The sequence below is a fragment of the Drosophila sechellia genome, chromosome 3L (assembly GCF_004382195.2).
Source record: "Drosophila sechellia strain sech25 chromosome 3L, ASM438219v1, whole genome shotgun sequence".
NCBI lineage: Eukaryota > Metazoa > Arthropoda > Insecta > Diptera > Drosophilidae > Drosophila > Drosophila sechellia.
The window spans coordinates 16,423,538-16,441,119 of record NC_045951.1 but is presented as its reverse complement, the minus strand read 5'-3'; the positions used below and the strand labels follow the sequence as shown (position 1 = coordinate 16,441,119).

The window sequence follows — 17,582 nt, the reverse complement described above, 5'->3', positions numbered from 1 at the left end:
ACAGTTGTTTGGAGACTCTTCATTCAACTAATAAAATCATAAGCTCGAGCTTTTTTCAAAATAGTCAGTTATGTATTTATTCGGTTTTTGGGTAATATCTTTCAGATACCCATTGTGAAATCTGTTGGCATTTGTTAAACAAAATGAAGGTGACCCACGAGGAAATAAGTCCCATGACCCGCTAATCCTCAGTTGCACATTAGTGAATGCAGTCGAATGACCGCACGGTAATCGTTGTGCGACAGCAGACCACGCTGCGATCGCTGGAGCACTCGTTTCAGCCGCTCTACGGTCTCCGTGTTGGAGGTCATCCTGAAAAGATCATCGAGGTACTTTATCGATTCGCGTGACCAGAACATGGACGGTTTGTTGGCGTCCATGTTGATGCTGCCAGGTTGATTGTGATCCATTTCATTCAACAGACGGTCACACTCCGGATTAATAGTCTGCCACAGCTGAAGATCGGATCGCGATCGTTGCTGGTGATTATTGTAGGGCATCTGGTCGATCTGTGGACGTCGTAGATTCTGCTGACATTGGTTGTTGTATTGCTGCTGCTGCTGTTGTTGCATACGTTGCTGTTGCACACGTTGCTGCTGGTGTTGCTGTTGTAGACGTTGCTGCTGGTGCTTCTGCTGCTGCTGCAAGCGTTGCTGCTGGTTTTCATGTTGCTGCTGCAGACGTTGCTGTTGCTGCTGCCGTTGTTGATTTTGTGTTTGCTGCTGCTGTTGATTTTGTGTTTGCTGTTGCTGCTCCAGGGCTTGACGTTGCTTCTTCTTTGACATTTTAGGAGGTGGTGGTGGGGCCATGTCCTGCCAAACTGGTGGAAGAGGTGTTGGCGATGGTGGCCGCTTACTAGGCGATTGCGTCTGACTCTGCTGTTTCTTTTGTTGCAGTCCCAGCAGCACAGGATCTATGTGCAACGAGGGCAAGCGATTCTTTTGATCCAAACGTCCATAGCTGTTGAGCAGAGAGTCGTAATTCGGGTGCGGATATGATGTGAAGATCATTCGCCAATGGTCCTCGATCTCATTGCGCAACTGTGTCGTGGCGTTCGCATCCGGCGAGAAGTCATCGATGAGGCGACGCAATAAGACCAGCAATTGATCGAGATGTGTTTTGCCATTAAGGAGTCCCGCCTGGCCTACGAGGATCATGTTAAGCTGGCGGCGCTTTTTTTCTGCCATCTTAAAACCGTTTTTAGTGTTCATCCCCTCTAGCTCCTTGATGCGCAGATAGTGGCTCTTGGCGTTTCCTAGATTGGTGTTCAGACTGTTGATTCCATCCCGCAGAAAGCGGATAAGCACATCAATACGTTTGGGGGGTTTCTGACTTTGGAACTCGATGCTCTTGCGCTTGACTTCCTGACTGCGTCGAAGCAATTTCACTTGAAACTCTTCCTGGTGCTTTTTAAGGCCATATATCACCAGGACATAACCGTAGTCCTTAAAGTCCATGCGTACGCTAACATGACACTGTTTGGCGGTTTCCGCCAGAAAAGTTCGGCCCTCGTGACTGAACAGGTACTCGGATTGTTCGCGCGCCATGATGATTTTGCCCTCGCTTGGAACATCTGGCAGCTCTTCACTGGAGTCCGGATCGGGCGTTTCGTCAGTGCTTCTGGAGTTGACACACATGGAAATTCCCTGGACGTTAGAGGATAGTTCAAAATCGTCATTACTTAGAGAAATGACATCGGGTAGAGAGCCCATGGGACGGACGAGCGGAAGTGGGCTGTTGGGTTGACCATCAGTTGTTGTCGAGCTGGGCAGTTCGAAGTGCTCGGAGAAACTGTAATTCGAATCCGAGTCTAACTCATGGGGCGCCAATGGTGTTCTACTTAGGCCAGGTTCCTTTGGTGGATTGTCAAAATTGGTGGTAATCTCTTCACGCTGCACAGAGGACGATGGTGCTTCTTGATCGGCATCCTTCATGGGTAGCTCTTCATCGGGTTGGCTTTGAGTAGGTTGTCCCTTCACAAGCAGCTCGTCTTGAGATTGCTCCACTTCCGGTACGATATCTTGCACATGTTCAGATTTTTCCTCTTCACGATTCAGCTTTCCAATTGGCTTCTCCGCGGTTCGGTTCTCAGCGATTGTCTCGACAACTGGCTTTTGTTTTGTGAGCGGTTTCTTAGCCGTTCCAGTGGATACCTCCCCTCGAGCTGCCTTCACCTGAGCATTGAGCTCATATTCATGGGCATACATCTTTACTGGAATCTCCGCTAATGCAGTAGTTGACTTTCTTTTCACTGACTGGACTTTTGCCAAATTTGCATTGACAAGGAACCTCGAATAATAGCAATTTTTCGGCATACTCGGACTGTTCCACTTAAAGTGGAAGGGAGTTTCAATCGCAAAAAAGGATTTTGAATCTCCAAGAAAACCTATCGGGCCACCGCGATTCTTGTAGATCTTTTGGTGTGACATAATCTGGCTTGTATAGTTCGTGTTACGAAAGTCACCAATCCGCTGTCGGCAGTTCTCGAAAGAATGGCGACCGGCGCAGTAGCTGCACTGTACGTTCCTATACTGTACCCGGCTATCCAGCTCAGTGTTTGGCCGAGTCTGTTGGCAAAGAAAAATGAGCATTACATTGATTTCTGCACTGCATGATTAATATATATTACCGTAGAGTGGTAGCGACGCCACTTATCCGGACAGTGATCCATGCCGTGTCCTCTCATTTTGCACAGCTGGCAGACCATGCGGCTGTGAAAGGAGCACTTGTTGCACTGCTGCACGTAAATTTCCTGCTTTGATCCGCACTAGAATATGGAAAGTACTTGTTTAGTATGTTCCAGTTGTAATAGTTGAATTACCTACCCCAAAACAAATGGCATTGGGACAGCGGGGCTCGGTATGACCCACGGTTCCGCAAATGAAACAAAGAAGTGGCTTGCGGGGACGCGGGCACTTTGATCGAACGTGTCCCATCTCAAAGCAGTTGGTGCACTTGGCATGGGAGCGGGGTCGTGCGACCGGATATCTATCCGCGGTGTTGATCCTCCACTCGTGGCGATTACCTGTAATTACAATAGGTTAATAGCTGAATTCGCTTATTACTAATAAGTTAACAGCACCTGACATCATTCTTTGGACCTTGTGAACAGAGAAGTTTTCCCCATTCCAACTGTCATTGTAGAAGCTGCGCATTTCTTCGTTCCAGCCAATGAGGTCTCCGCTTTTTGGCAGACTTTCATCTGTTAGCTCTTGCAAATTGTTATCCACTTGTATGGGCTGCTCTTCGTTTGCCACGTCTTTATCGTTCTTATCTGGATTCGTCTCCTCAATCTCGTTGGAAGCATCCATATCCTCGTCGGATCGGACGGTGGTGTCTACATCTTTGTCTCGCGAGTCTTCTTCATCGGATATATATCCACTCGCATTCACTTGTTCCTCGTCTTCCTCCCTTTTTTTGGCTTTGGCTTCAAGACGCTCGAAAACTGCAGCTAATCGATCAGTCATAGCATCGCGAAACTCTGCCTCTGCTTCGGAATCTGCATTGGATCCGATAGAAATGGTATCCATAGCATCGTCATCGCCACCGTCTTTTTGTACATGCTCCTTTCCTTGTCCTTGCTGTTGATTAAGAAGTCGCTCGGCTATATCTCTGGCACTTGGCAACTCATACTCAGACTCAGATTCTGAGCTAGCATGCTGGTCTGCAGAAACTTTCGGTTTATGGATACGTGTAACCGCCTTCTTCGAATTGTCATCAGAGTTATGTCTGGTACTGATTCTACGGATCTTGCGCTTACAACGCTCCACTGCCATACCACGAGCTATGCCAGGAACTCCAGTAGAATGGACGCCATCATCGCTATCTGAATCATCCAACCCATCATCGTTGTTTGGGTCAGATTGGCTGTGATTGTTTGTTGAACAGGATCGTTTGCGCAGACGCTTCGTCTTTTGGACACTAGGCTCCACTACCTCCTCGACGGAAGAGCTCGATGATGAGTCTACGTTGCGTATGATCGTTGGCGTGGTCTTGTTTTTGGCCTTTGAGTAAATGCCACTTTCCGTGAGGTCGGACTCACTTTCGTAGACGTCTAAAGCTCTGAATTGCTGATCGTCGACGCGATAGTTTTTCTTGATTTCTTCCAGTCGCGAAGGGGGAACAAATTCATATTCCGACGAGGTATCAGCCGCATGATCGTGTTCTTGATCCGCAGATGCATTATCCACAACTTCCTTATCTTTTGGTTCTTCGCCAATAGCTTCTCTTATAGCCGTCTCAGTTAGCACCAGCAGATCTTCATCATTGGCGTCCTCACGTTCTGTCAACAAGCGAGTGGTATCCTTCTGAACTATGAAGTCATCACTGGAGATGACGGAACAGCTCGGTGAATGCATGGATGGTGTGGTACTGCTAGCAACAACACTCGTTCCCTCTGGTTCAGCAATACAAGACAATCCCATTTTCACGTCTGTGGCGTCCATAGCATTCTCTTCGTGAAAAAATTGAGATGAAGTGCAGGTCTGCTCGCCGTCGCTCGTGTCCAAGTCGATGATAGGAGCTGGCGGAATTGGTACAAGAACCACATCATCGTCATCGGAAGATTCGCTGGTTTCTGCCAGGTTGACAAACTCCACAGGCGTAGATTGCTGCTTTCGCTGTTTTTTATTTAACCGAGCCTGCTTGGATTTCTGTTTCTTATCTGCCAGACGCTGAATCTGCTCCAACTTGCGGTTGGCTTTGCCAAACGGTCCAGGACCTGGTTGCTGCTGTTTGTTATGTTGCAGCGACTGCTGTTGCTTTTTCTGCTGCTGTTTGTTTTGCTGCTGCTGTTGCTTGTTTTGTTGTGGCTTATTCGGCTTCTTGGGCGGGCAGTTCGGTGGGATGGCGACTAGAAGTCTCTGGTCAAAACGCTCCGCCTCGTAGGCTTCGTGATTCACTTTGGTGGGTGCGGTTGGCTGCGGTTTTGGTTTTTGTACTACTGGCATCGACTTCTTTTGCTGATTTTGTTGCTGCTTTGGCTTTTGACTCTGCTGCTGTTTCTGTTGTGAATTTGTTTGCTCCTGAGGCTTTGCCTGCTGATTTTGCAGTTGTTTTCCATGAATATTTTGCTGTTGTTTGGCCTGTGGGTTTTGCTGCTGTTTCGGTGGCTGGCTAGCTGTTTTCGGTTGATTTTGCGTTCCTTTCTTGGGCGACAGCAATAGACTCTTGTCTTTCGGCAAATCGTCATCCATCGGTTGTGATGAGGAACATTCTTCAGCAGCTAAGAGACAAGAACCATAAATTAAAATGTGTTCCTTATATTTAACTGTATAGGCGATATGAATAAATATAAATAGTATATTCCCAGAAATTCTTAAGAATAAACCAAATCTTTTGATACAACCTAACCTTCCCATCTTATCAGCCAAAGACATAAGACCAATTTAAAAGTCAGTTTCTAAACTATAGCACCAATTTTAATACCAGATTGGGTTAAGCATATGACTGAGACGGGAATTGGACATGTCTTCCCCCTCGACGTCGTTCAGCCTGTATCCTTGGAGTGTCAGATCCGACAACTGCGATTCGCTAATGTGGAAGAGGACAAACGCCTCTGCCAGCAGATCGGATCGATTGGGCCACAGTAGGATTCGCACCGCTGTGCGAAACTCGTCGATTGCCTCCTTGATCAGCTCCTGCGCCTCGGACAGATTGGCGAGTGGCGTCATCATCCTTTCGCCCAACTCAGACTGCTTAGCCTGCACTTTGAGAGCCTGCTCTAGTTGCCTGACCAGCCGCATGAAAACGAACCTGCGGTAACGATCTTCAAAATACTGTCGCGGCATATCAAACCGACTCATTTTCCGCTGAATCAAGGCGGAGAAGATAAAGCCATCCACACAGGATCCCAGCACACTAACGCTGGCCATCAATACGACTGCAGATAGCATGTACTCCACTAGCCGTTGGTCCAGTTCGTCGCACCAAAAAAACAGATCCCGACCATGCTGCACCAGTTGGTAATGGAGCAGGCAAACAATGCAGACAAGGTCGAGAGTGGCTAGGGCCAAGGTGCAATGGTTGAAATGGCCCATCCGCCTTTCGAGCACCTGCAGACCGCACCTGCCCAGGCCCAGAAAGCGACTAAGGAAGCAGGTCATCATTGGAAGGTTATGGAGAATTTTGAAAGCACGCCAACGAAATAGTAATAAGCAGCCTAATGCCCAAAAGCTGGGCTGATCCCTACTGTTGGAATTAGGAAATGGGGTTCTTAAAAACTATGAAAAACTACAAATGAACTAGCTAAAAATACCTATGATTATTAACAAGTTTTAATTTTTTTAGTTTTGAGTTTTAAACAGTTATAGCTACAAATCAACCGATTGAATATGATTTTATATATATTTCCTAACACTGATTTAAATTAACTGATAACATGTATGATATTCACCTTTTTTGGATAAATTTTTGGGAATATTTATGTGCCAGCTTACGGTTTTTGTTGCTTCATATATACCATTTGCCACTGGTTGCCACTCACCTGGCATTGTTTTGTTTGTGGTGGCCTGCTGTTCCTCCGCCTGCACCACCTGCCCCTGCCCCACAGCTGCCGACCCATCGGTCCAGTAGCGTGGTTTCTGCTTGTTGTTGTTGATCACTCGCGTTCCGCTGACGAAACGCTGTCCGGGAATGGGATGCTTCTGCTGGGGAGGCGGTGGCATGCTCCTGGCATCCTGGTCGCTGGTTGATTCCTTCGCAGGCTGATCCATGGCAGTGTGCTCGTCGAATCCATCGCTGTAGTGGATCGCGGCATATAGAATTGATTCTAGCTCGTTCAGCCGTTCGCTGTCCATCTCCTCAAGCTTCGGATTAGAATACATTAGATCAGTTGGAATAACGGGTATTTGGGCCAACACTCACATCACTCATATTGCGCGTCTTTGTTTTCCTTTGCCTTTGATTTATTTTTCCTGCGCATTGATAAAAAGTAATATAATGAAAGAGAGCACGTTGATGGCAGTGGTGGGGAAACTGGAGAGAGAACGTCAATCGAGGCAGTGATGGCACTCTGGCTATCGGAATATGTTGCTATCGAATAGCAAACTAGATGGTAGATATTAAAAAAATCTGACAACAATACTTTTACTATCTGCCGCATTTCTAAAAATAAACAAAAATAATTTACATCAAAAAACACAAATTCGGACTTGGCTTAAGTTTTAATATTAACACTTAATAAAAATTGAAAGTGAACATTTTTCTACTCCGTGTTTTTTATTTCTCAAAATGTTTTTAAATTAAAATTTACAAGCAACAACGATACTTCTTGTTGCGATACTTCAAAACTGGCAGTCGATTGCGGGTGTCTCCGATAACGATAACAAGAGGAGCAACCCTAACTGCCGGGCCACGTACAATTTGCGTCAAAAAATAACAAGAAGTAATTAAAGCTAAAATTCAATGTAAGAGTGCCTCAAATGTGTTGAAGTAATAGCTTAACCGGATCGTCTTCTTTCTAGTATGGACGTAATGCAGCGCTACGTTTCTCCCGTGAACCCGGCCGTATTCCCACACCTCGCCACTGTGCTCTTGGTCATCGGAACCTTCTTCACCGCCTGGTTCTTCATCTTCGTGGTGTCTCGAAAGAGCTCCAAGGAAAGCACCTTAATAAAGGAACTGTTAATTAGCCTGTGCGCCTCCATTTTTCTGGGATTCGGCATCGTTTTCCTGCTTTTAACCGTCGGTATTTACGTATGAGATAAGACACCATTCCGCATAGAAATAAACTGAAGATCTGATCGTGGGCGTTAACATACATGAGGCCTTTGTTTTATTTAGGATTATTGTAATTGTAATTTCAATTTTTAAGATTCAAATTGCGCTTAAAACATCGAATATTTTTTATGGTAACATATAAATCGTCTGCACGTGCTCGCACTACCCCGTCGAATAAGAAATAACGACAACTGTTGAAATCAAGTCTCTTCTAGCCGGCTAGACCGGCCTTTTGTCTGCACTTCTGCATGGTGGCCCGTAGGATGAACTGTTTGCGGGATAGCTGTCGCACGTGCTTGAGAAAGGTCTCCAGATCGATGACACCTCCGCGGAGACCCTCGCCCAGGTAATAGATGGCATCCTCGGTGGCCGCTTCATCGGCATAGGCATTGAGTAACCTGCGGGCGGATTAAGCATTAATTTTCTAGCACGAAATTCTGTAACAGCCGCTGGCTAATCTTGGAATGCATCCGCATATATTCAACTTACTGTCGGTATAGTGGCGCTGTGGTGGTCACCGCTTCGTCGGGGTTAATGGCCTCGGCGCTCTCCAGAGCTTCAAGGTTTTTTTCCAGCTCCTGCTCCTTGTCCTTTAATATACTAATGTTCTTTTGCATATCGATATGTTCGCGCTCGAGGCGCGATATAATGGTATCGATCTTGGCACTGCCCTCGAGCAACTCCTGCTTGGTGCGATTGAGAGTTTCGATCTCGGCTTGATACTGATTAACCTTCTCCTGGACTCGGCGGCGCAGCTTGTCGTCGATAGCGCTTATGATTGATGCTTTGATGTGCTCCTCGGTAATAGTTCCCGTGGAACTGGGATTTGAGGGATTCTGAAAAGGATAAACTTCAGATTTTAAGAAGTCGACTTTTAGATTATAATCTACAACTTACATATCCCGCTGCTGGTGGGTACCCAGCGGCGGTTGGTTGTGGGAAATTCATGTAGGGCGGATAGCCGGATCCACCAGCTGGACCAGCGGGTGTCGGGGGATACGGTCCGACGTTGGATCCGGTGGGATACGGTGGAAAGTTGCTGCCACCAGCTCCGCCAGCTGTGGGATAAGGCAGAAACGAGTTGCTGCCACCAGGTGCACCAGGCTGAGGCATATAAGCTGGAGAAATGTGTCATGTAATTTTGTATATTAAACAATGTAAAGTTCGTAGAAAGTTTCAAACAAATCGTAAAGTAATCAAGAAATTCTGGGATGTTAGTGAAATTGAGAGCTTTGAAACTTCTCACTTACAGTTCGTTGGATATGGGGCTGCAATTTGTTCCTTGGGCTTTGAGTACACCGGTGGATGATCTCCGAAGGTGACGATCATCACCTGGATGAGGGAGAGAAGGTCGGAGGAGTGCGGCTGCCAGTCGTGCAGGTAGGGCAGATAGACCTTGCCATTATGATCCACATACATCGATACCTTTATCTGCATGGTGGGAGTGGGTTTGACAAAACACATGGGTGCATTCTGGGGATGAGTGTCCATCAACCAAATACAAATAGGAATGTAGTAAGTGTTATCTGGTAGAAAGGGAATACATGTCTTTATCTCACGCTATCAAGGGGCTTTTATAATATAATTAATTACTTTTGTAGACCACGGGAATAGTGCCCTGTATGGTGAACAATTTCTTGGAAGTGCCATCGTTGAACACTAAAAGCAGAGAATAATGTATAAATAATAGATGCACTTACATAAATAATACCTTTGCCAGGTGGGATGCTTTTATCAGCTGTTGCTTACCGAAACTCTGCAGATCGTAGCTCAAGCTGCGGTACGATGTGACCACGTCCACAACGTCCTTCTTGGTGGCAGCCACGTACTTATACTGAAATTAAATCCATTGCATAGTTAATTGCGTTGCGTGCAGAAGAAAAGAAAAATTCAGATGAACAAAATTTCGAAGAATGGGCGTATTATGATGACTCATAGGCGGATCTTACCTGCGAAAGGTACTTTGTTATTTGCGTTTCCTCAACCGCGGGCATTGTGCTTGGCAAACCAGATCGGCTTCAATTGAAATCCTTTTGAAATTTTGAAAGAATTTTAACTTTTTTCGTTGTGCTCGAAGGGTATTAGTTGAATGAAAACAACAAATTTGTCGTACAGTGTGACCAACGCTTTTCTGCTTGGTATTTCAAACAACGTCTTTGATAAACGCCTTTCTACTTGGCAGAAAACGGGTCACATTGGTCGGCACAATATTGTGGAAAATTAGCTTTTACCAGTTTTTTCAAATATTTTCACCTATTACATATAACAATCTTTATAAGTTTTTTTAATCACGTTGTTTCTCATTCAAGCTCTCGATTCAAACTACTCCATCTCGATTTGTTTTGAAGACTATACAATTAATTCTATCGATATTATTGTTGCCTATTTATATTTCATATTTATACACTGTTTTCCACTTAGTATTTTATATTTATTTACAGTTTACATACAAGAGAATTTGAAAAACGTTTCGATTAAAGCTTAAGCCTACCACTGATATACCAAAATGAAGATTTTGGTATTGATTTTTTTTTAAAGACCAGCGTTGCCAGACTACGTTTTTTAACGGTAAGAAAGAATTCAAACGTAGTTAAGACATTGAATAAAAATACGTATTTAAAACGTATTAATTTTATCAGAATTTCGTAGTTAGCCAACTCTGATGAGCTGTTCAAATAAATACCAATTTTAACTACTTGGATTTAAACTTAAGCAATTACATAGAATAATATTATAATTCTAATATGTCATTTCATAATTACTTTATATATTCAGACCACCAAGCTACGAAAAACCAACTTAAGTAAAAAATTTCCCTTGATTTTCCAAAGAAAAGAAAAACTTAATGATTTCAAAAACTTGGAATTTAAGTCTCCACATTCAGAGCTTCATTCCAGTTGCCCCTGCTGATTTGAATTAACCAAATCTTGAATAGATAGAACCCCTCGGGCAATCTCTGCGACAATTAAGCAAAAAACATGGCAATTACGAACCGCCTTATCTCTGCAAAACGAATCCAGGTGCCAACCCATTGCAGAAACTGAGTCGCGAGTCGTTAAACTTTTTCGAGGCACTTTGTCGCGAATTTCAATTTCGTTGCGGATTCGGCTTGACAGTAATTACTTCCAATGTCTCAAGTTCGCGCACATAAAATTTCGATTCCAAGGAAGGTCAGCTCTAATGCCTTTTGTTACTGTTTGCCTTGCCGATTGATTTCTGCCCGAAGCGCAATCAATGAACAAGTACAGTAGCCAAATGATGCCCTATCATTACGGGTAGATCGGCAATGGCATTGCATATTTTACACAATTCTGTTTGCCAACTATGATGACTTTTGTAAATTAAATAAAACTCACCTTCGAAATCCTACCATATCTTTTATCAATCTATAAAGCGATATCCATTTGAAGTGCCAGAGGGATGGAAAATATATGTATATTAATAGACTGGGTATAGCTGCTTCGGTCGGTTGGACATTTTCGTGGAATGGCAAGTGCTTTTGGGCAATTGGCTTCTTGTGCGTTTCGCCTTCGGCCAAATTGTTGGCCATGCGTACTTGAACTCGCCTGAAGAGCTCGCCTGAAGTTCAAATCAGTAGTGAGTTCACATAAATCACTTTGGACACACTCTGGCTGGCTGACTGACGGCCGATTACTCATACGCCTCGTGGTCGCTTTTAATTAGCCAACGCGATTCTTATCACTGCTGGCCACTGCTACTGCTGAAAAACCAACCTGACGCCGCTTTAGCTTGGTCGATGCACTGAGAAAACTATAAACAATGGTTCTAGTTTGGAAAAATATATATGGCACGTCATTTACATGTCTTTAATCTTAAGTAAAAACATGATCCTTGTTTTGATAAATACAACAGAAAAACAATTTAGTTTAACACATTTTTTGAATCATTCAAAACACAGTAATTATCGTTCATTTTGAAAAGAGATACATTTTTGTTTGAATTTTTTAAGGAATTTAGTTGCTTCCTTGGTTAGTTTGAATTCTTGAAGCCAATACTTTGAAAATCCTCTGAATTCAATGCGAAGCACCCTTATTGTAAAACACTTTTAACTTTAGAAAAACCGAAATATTTTGCTGTGTGGCTGTGTAATTCCCTGCTTTTGTAAACTTGATTTTCTCAACCGCATTGACCTCCGGCCAGCTGTGTGCTTCTTCTTCGGCCACCGCGATAATGATAACCATCGTAATAATCGCGTTCCGCGGTCTTTGTGTGCGCCATCTATTCTCTCTTTTGGCTGTGAAATCTTCTAGCCCATGTCCCAAGGCCATTCAAATTACAACAAAGCTCTGAGCAGCGGCAATTGAGTTCATTATCATAATAACCCATTGACCAACTAACTGTTGTAACTTGTTTCTTTAGTGCCGTGGCCAATGCTTCTGCCCGGGCAGTCAATCCACCCGTTCGAACCCACTCAGAATCGAAAGTAGAATGATATATTCGCAGGGGGGGGACGCCCCACGTACTCGAAAGCGAGCGATTGAATCTCGTTCAATCATCAATTTTGTCAACCGAAACTCGCAGCTCGATTAATCACATCACGCCTGCCAATGACTTTTAATGCGCCGCCATGTGAGCAATAAATTTAATTAAAACAATTTCAACACTTTGAGGCCGAGTACTTGACCCAAACAGACGAAGTTCTAGCCAGATGGATCCGTTTCGGCGGCACTACGGACTTGGGCCACAAGCGGAAGTGGGCAGGCGAATGCCGGCTAATTGGTTGCCATTATGTCTTTACATTTTATAAATGGCAAATCTTCAGTACGAATCGAGACTTATTTTCGGCGTACCTAATGCTCGCAGTTCTAAAAATAATGTCTAATGAGCAGCGCGGCGCAAACAATAGTGGACTAAAAATAAATGCCAATGAAAATACTAATCAAATTAATCAATCAGTGAGTTCCAAGCGACCGCAAAAGAGTTTCGACGGCGAAAATGTAAAATTCCCCGTCGAATTCCTGGTAAAATCATCCATTAAACTCATTATCCGTGTGCTCCATTCATCCGCTCCAGTGACCTCTTCGAAAAAGGCGGAAACCCGAGGTGCCGATCGAATTCCCCTGTAATGCTATTTAATGCTATTCAATGCTGTTTATTATGCCATATAAAACAACAAACCATTTCGAACAAAACACCAGCGAAGGAATCAATAGTACACCTGATGCTGCCATGACATGCTATATATATCCGCAGCTAGCCATATGTGTTTTTTGGTACCAGCCCCCACCGACAATATCATTAACAACAAAGAACAAATTTCTGCCAGCATCACTTTGCAGCGATTAATAAACAATGGAAAAAACAAAACCAATCCAAGAACAAATAAATACGCAGAAATACACAAAGCATGAAATAATATTCAATAAGATGTTTGAACTTTGGGCATGAGTGTAGATTTGCGGCTAGATGTGATGAAAGACATTTAACTGCGGATAAGGGGTTTATGAAATTAAGACCATTAAAAGTTAAATTTAGTTTGTATTTGCTTTGGGTTTTATGAACAATGCGATTACTTACCCAAAGTGTGCTTATAATTTACATGATTTTGAGCCAAAGTAGTGTAAAACATTCTACAAAAACTATTCTACATATAAACTGATTGCAACAAGCTGTGTGGCATAACACTAATAGTATTTTTAGCCATGACAAGCTATATATTTAAAATAATTAGCTTCTCTGCTAGGATACATAAGGGTTTTAATAATCTCCTCAGGGCCTTCTAAATAGCTTAATAACATGCATGAATCTTCTTTCTTAACTGGCATTTCCAACTATTCTTCGAAACATTTGGAAGCATAAATATACTTTTTAGCCCCTCGGTTTTTGGGCGTAACTGTTGGTCATTTCCGGGTCAAGCCCCGTGCTCACCCGGGGCTCCACCTCCCCTTGCCGAGCGTTTTACTTACGTGAACTCTGCCACTCGACGACAGAAACCATTAATTAGTAAATTGCTTTGTTTTCGTGACAAAATACCCGAATTTGTTCGTGTGCTCGAATGATTGATAGTTGTTTGATTTGTGCGAACTCTGAGTTTAGCCATCATTTGTTGGCCTGTCAGCAATCGATGAATTGAACAGGCACTGGGATTTGGGCGCCGCGTTTGCTCCTACAGGCGAAAATCGCCATGGACTTGGCTCCGTTAGCTCCGGTTCCGCATTGCTGGTGAACAAAAAGTTATCAATCAATTGGCTGATTTCAAAAAGCGCTTCACATCGTTTTCCAGGCCGGGTTTACTGACTTGGTAGAAGAGCACTTCATAACTTCATAAACGCAATGACAACGCTGACAGTTTAGAATGTGAAATGAGCCGCGGAAAACCTTCGGTCAGTTTTGTTTTCGTTTTCTAGAACCCCCGAAAACCCATTTCAAGTGAACAATAATTTTCAAGCATAATGACGACGACAGCGACAGACACAATTACCCAGATTTTTAAATAGTGCCTCAATGTCAGCATTACAGGAAGTTTTGCTGTAGAGAACTGAATATTTAATTGTCTTATCGTGCCGCAGAAATATGTATTCGGCTTATCAATGACTTTCGGTATGAAATGTTTATGGCTACCGTTTCTGCTTCCATTTTGGCAGCAGTTCGCTGTTAGATTTCGCATAAAAGTTCAATTAATTATATTATGTGTATTTCCTTTTGTTATTGCTCCGCTATCGTTAAAACAAAATTTATGAATGATCATTGGCTGACTTGGGGTTTCCAGTTTTTGACTCCGATTTCAAATGCTGGGCACGTAATCACCTAGGCCAAAGTATTCACACTCGAATTGGTTTATATAATTCTATGACCATTTTGCAGCGTAATCTTTGCAGTTAATTTGTTTTACTCGTTTTCCTAATAATTAATGGAGTGGCGAATTATCAATAATCTATGATCAGCTCCTTTCAAGTGGCAAATTAGAACAGAAGTTGATTGATGCTGATTGAATAAGTTTCGGATTTGAATGCGGTCTGTGACTCACCCAGCAAAACTTAGTCACTCTGGAAGTTAAATTCTTTAGAAAAAAACATGACTTGGCTGAAGCACTTGGGTTATTTTTACTAAAGCCGAAAATTTGGCCAAGAATCCCTTAATCATCACTGAAATGCAATGTAAATCTGTTATTTCGTATTAAAATTTTCGTTGCAGATTGCTAAATGCTGCCCAATATTTATTTTTGCTCTATCAAAAAAATGTGTATAATAATGATTTAAAATAATTATTACTTAAAATTGCGCTATTTCACCAGAACAATCATTTTTTATTTAGACGAATGTTTAAGTTTTAAGCTCATACCTAAGCCTACCTCAATTTATTTTACGAGCTTAACGCCTGTTAAAATACAAATCTCATTTGTCAAAAAGTTTATTTTTGTCGCACCGAGCATTTTCAAGTTAAGCAAATCATAATAAATGTTTGAAAATGCACCTTAAATAATTCACCAGTCAATCATATGATTATACCCCCTGTGGTCACGATCCGCAGTAGCACTTCACTGGTAACATCCGACTGCCGCAGTTACTCATCAGCTAACCAGCGCTTCCGGTAATGCGAAAAGCACCTGACGAAAATCAAAAGACTTAGGCAACGAACTTTTCGACCTTTCTCATGCCGCGGCACAAAAATTTCCAGCAACCCAACTCGTCGGCATACAAATGCTGCGGCACTGTCTAAATGAACTTTAATTGTCGCCGGGGCCACGCCCACTTGCCCTCGGTCCGCCCATCTGGAGGCGAGTGGAAGCCATCGGCATCGATGAGTTTTGGCACGTAAAATTGATTTTAGTCCCGGGCAGAACTTATTTTCGTGCATTACGTGACCTGGCAGCTGCCCCAGAGATAATGAGCCGCCCAAAAGATCGCAGCCACGTCACCGCGAATGGAATGCAAGGCAATGAGCATTCGTTGCGCCTGTCCCGACAATTGAACACAACAACTGAGTAGCCTAAGTTGAATTTAAATTTAAATTAAATGAAAAATTGATGTACCGTCTGCTCGGCGGTCGAGGCTTTTGTCGAGCGCTAAATGTTTGTTTTGGGTTGACAGTTGTCAGTTGGCGTTGTCCGGCATCGGGAGTCCCACATTTTTCAGTCTCCGTAAAAACTAAATAAAATTCGAAGTTTTAAAAACAATTTCAACCTTTGCTTCGACTTCTCGCTCGTGTGTGTTTTCAAGAATTCTTCAACAAATCCATCAAGCAAATGCAAATAAATCTAGGATACAAGTGAAACTTAGGGGAATTTAAACTCAATAAACCCCAGAGTGCATTAGGCAAAAAATAACGAAACGCACATCTTAGTAGCTTGAGTTGATCTAACAAAGAGTGGCATAAAAAACCAGATGCGAAATCATTTTCATAAACAAACGCGTTCATTGACCAATTTTATACAATAAAAGTCAACAAAAGTCACGCTTGGCTCAAAAGTCAACCACAGCAATAAGACGAAAATTTAAATAAAGCAAGACTAGAAAGAAAATATATAGTTAAATTAAGGTAAGTTGGGTAATACACTATAAAAGAGTGTTAATATTACCAATTAAGTTACCATAAAATCGGCAAACTATTTAAAACAGCTATAAATAACGTTTATATTTTATAGTTCTATCTGGTTAGCAATTATACAAAATTAAGAAAAGCAAAATACTCCATTAATGTATAAATGAAATTTAATTAATTAAACGAATTAAATAGCAATTAAAATATAAACGGAATTATTCCCAATTTAGTCTTTTTTTGCACTCTCCCTTCCAATTAGCAGTGTAATAATTTGTAAACAGAAAACTGGCGCCAGTTGCGTTTTCTTACTAAAATTTATTGCTGTTTTTTGCAAATTTTATTTGCGGTTAGCGCATTTCGCAGTTTCCAAAGAATTTGCCTGAGAATTCCACATCGAAATCAAAGGCAGTCAACATATTTGAAATATTTAATATACATATATTTTGCATAAATTAAATTTTCGCTGGCGCCAGATGTGCTGACTCATTGGCCGAAAAACTCTAGCAATCAAATGGAATCGAATGCATTCCGAGTGGGAAAATTGCCAGCTGATCAACTGCCAGGGTCAATTGCATCCGAATGATTGATATGCAATTTGGCTGGGATGTTGGGTGAGTTCGGGGTGGTGGTTGCCAGGGGAGTCTTGTCACACAGTTCTGAGTGGCGATAAACGCTGCCAGCTGTTCCGCTCGAGAGACAGCTCGGCGGTGACTACGGCTTATGGCCATAAATCTCGACCAGATTGTGTGCACAGCTGTGCTCTGAGCCCTAGACAAGGCCACAGAAGATCAGGTATGACTCTGTGGGCTGCAATTTAAGTCCAATTAGCAGAAAGGGTAAGCTGCTGATTATCACCTACGGCGGCTTAATTAAATGCAGCCTCATCTCGACTGCTCTGATATGCATACGGATGGGTATCTGTATATTCAATATTCTATCTAAAAGTTGTCATTCCGTTTGACTTGCATATGTGAGTCTCGAATCGTGTTCGCCAGCTGAAAAAAATCGTGTCTAATTTGTAGATTCTCTTGCGCCTTTTTTTTTAGTATTTCACATCTGTTGCCGATGCACTACATCGATAGGCAGATGGATATATATATATATATATTTGCCGGGGGATTTATGGGCAGCCGTTGCATTAGCATTTGCATCCATAACTCAGCAGTTGTAAAAATCCGGCAAAAAGTTTTCTACATTTGTATATGGAGATGAGAAAAATTGTTGCGCCCGCAAATGACACATATTTGAACCTCGAATTGCAATTGAGGCATTAGACACTGGACTGCCGGGTTGCGATGGGATAGCATATCGAATGTTAAAGCTAGAGAATTGGGTAGGCCAGTGTAGCTTTGAACTCATCG

General features: G+C 42.8%; 4 protein-coding genes across 4 annotated transcripts; 1 reads left to right on the top strand and 3 right to left on the bottom strand.

Annotated features, from left to right (window-relative positions):
* Positions 1-50: 50 nt before the first annotated feature.
* On the bottom strand, positions 51-6,873 carry LOC6606018. The gene is made up of 6 exons (XM_032719878.1): positions 6,865-6,873; positions 6,485-6,806; positions 3,083-5,224; positions 2,826-3,025; positions 2,630-2,767; positions 51-2,567 (listed from the first exon to the last, which is right to left on the bottom strand). Exons 1-6 carry the CDS (start codon positions 6,871-6,873, stop codon positions 189-191), a joined length of 5,190 nt encoding a protein of 1,729 aa, XP_032575769.1. The 3' UTR covers positions 51-188.
* On the bottom strand, positions 5,395-6,208 carry LOC6606019. The gene has a single exon (XM_002030794.2). The coding sequence runs from the start codon at positions 6,105-6,107 to the stop codon at positions 5,421-5,423; it is 687 nt and encodes a 228-aa protein (XP_002030830.1). The 5' UTR covers positions 6,108-6,208; the 3' UTR covers positions 5,395-5,420.
* A 423-nt stretch (positions 6,874-7,296) lies between the features above and the next one.
* LOC6606017 (transmembrane protein 258) lies at positions 7,297-7,759 on the top strand. Its single transcript, XM_002030792.2, has 2 exons — positions 7,297-7,406; positions 7,464-7,759. The coding sequence occupies exon 2, from the start codon at positions 7,465-7,467 to the stop codon at positions 7,699-7,701; it is 237 nt and encodes a 78-aa protein (XP_002030828.1). The 5' UTR covers positions 7,297-7,406; position 7,464; the 3' UTR covers positions 7,702-7,759.
* On the bottom strand, positions 7,743-9,837 carry LOC6606016 (tumor susceptibility gene 101 protein). Its single transcript, XM_002030791.2, has 7 exons — positions 9,669-9,837; positions 9,469-9,553; positions 9,313-9,378; positions 8,970-9,245; positions 8,617-8,837; positions 8,209-8,555; positions 7,743-8,117 (listed from the first exon to the last, which is right to left on the bottom strand). Exons 1-7 carry the CDS (start codon positions 9,711-9,713, stop codon positions 7,931-7,933), a joined length of 1,227 nt encoding a protein of 408 aa, XP_002030827.1. The 5' UTR covers positions 9,714-9,837; the 3' UTR covers positions 7,743-7,930.
* Between the last annotated feature and the right edge of the window lie 7,745 nt (positions 9,838-17,582).

What these genes read in the sequence shown, in the direction of transcription:
- LOC6606019 (XM_002030794.2), bottom strand. Translation starts at nt 6,107, where the DNA reads ATGATGACCTGCTTCCTTAGTCGCTTTCTGGGCCTGGGCAGGTGCGGT.
- LOC6606018 (XM_032719878.1), bottom strand. An exon ending in CACAAACAAAACAATGCCAG is followed by an intron (nt 5,225 to 6,484) that starts GTGAGTGGCAAC and finishes CTTGTCTCTTAG; the next exon opens with CTGCTGAAGAATGTTCCTCA. An exon ending in GGCGTCGCTACCACTCTACG is followed by an intron (nt 2,568 to 2,629) that starts GTAATATATATT and finishes CTTTGCCAACAG; the next exon opens with ACTCGGCCAAACACTGAGCT.
- LOC6606017 (XM_002030792.2), top strand. Translation starts at nt 7,465, where the DNA reads ATGGACGTAATGCAGCGCTACGTTTCTCCCGTGAACCCGGCCGTATTC.
- LOC6606016 (XM_002030791.2), bottom strand. Translation starts at nt 9,713, where the DNA reads ATGCCCGCGGTTGAGGAAACGCAAATAACAAAGTACCTTTCGCAG. An exon ending in TAACAAAGTACCTTTCGCAG is followed by an intron (nt 9,554 to 9,668) that starts GTAAGATCCGCC and finishes ATTTAATTTCAG; the next exon opens with TATAAGTACGTGGCTGCCAC. An exon ending in AGCCCCATATCCAACGAACT is followed by an intron (nt 8,838 to 8,969) that starts GTAAGTGAGAAG and finishes ACATTTCTCCAG; the next exon opens with CTTATATGCCTCAGCCTGGT.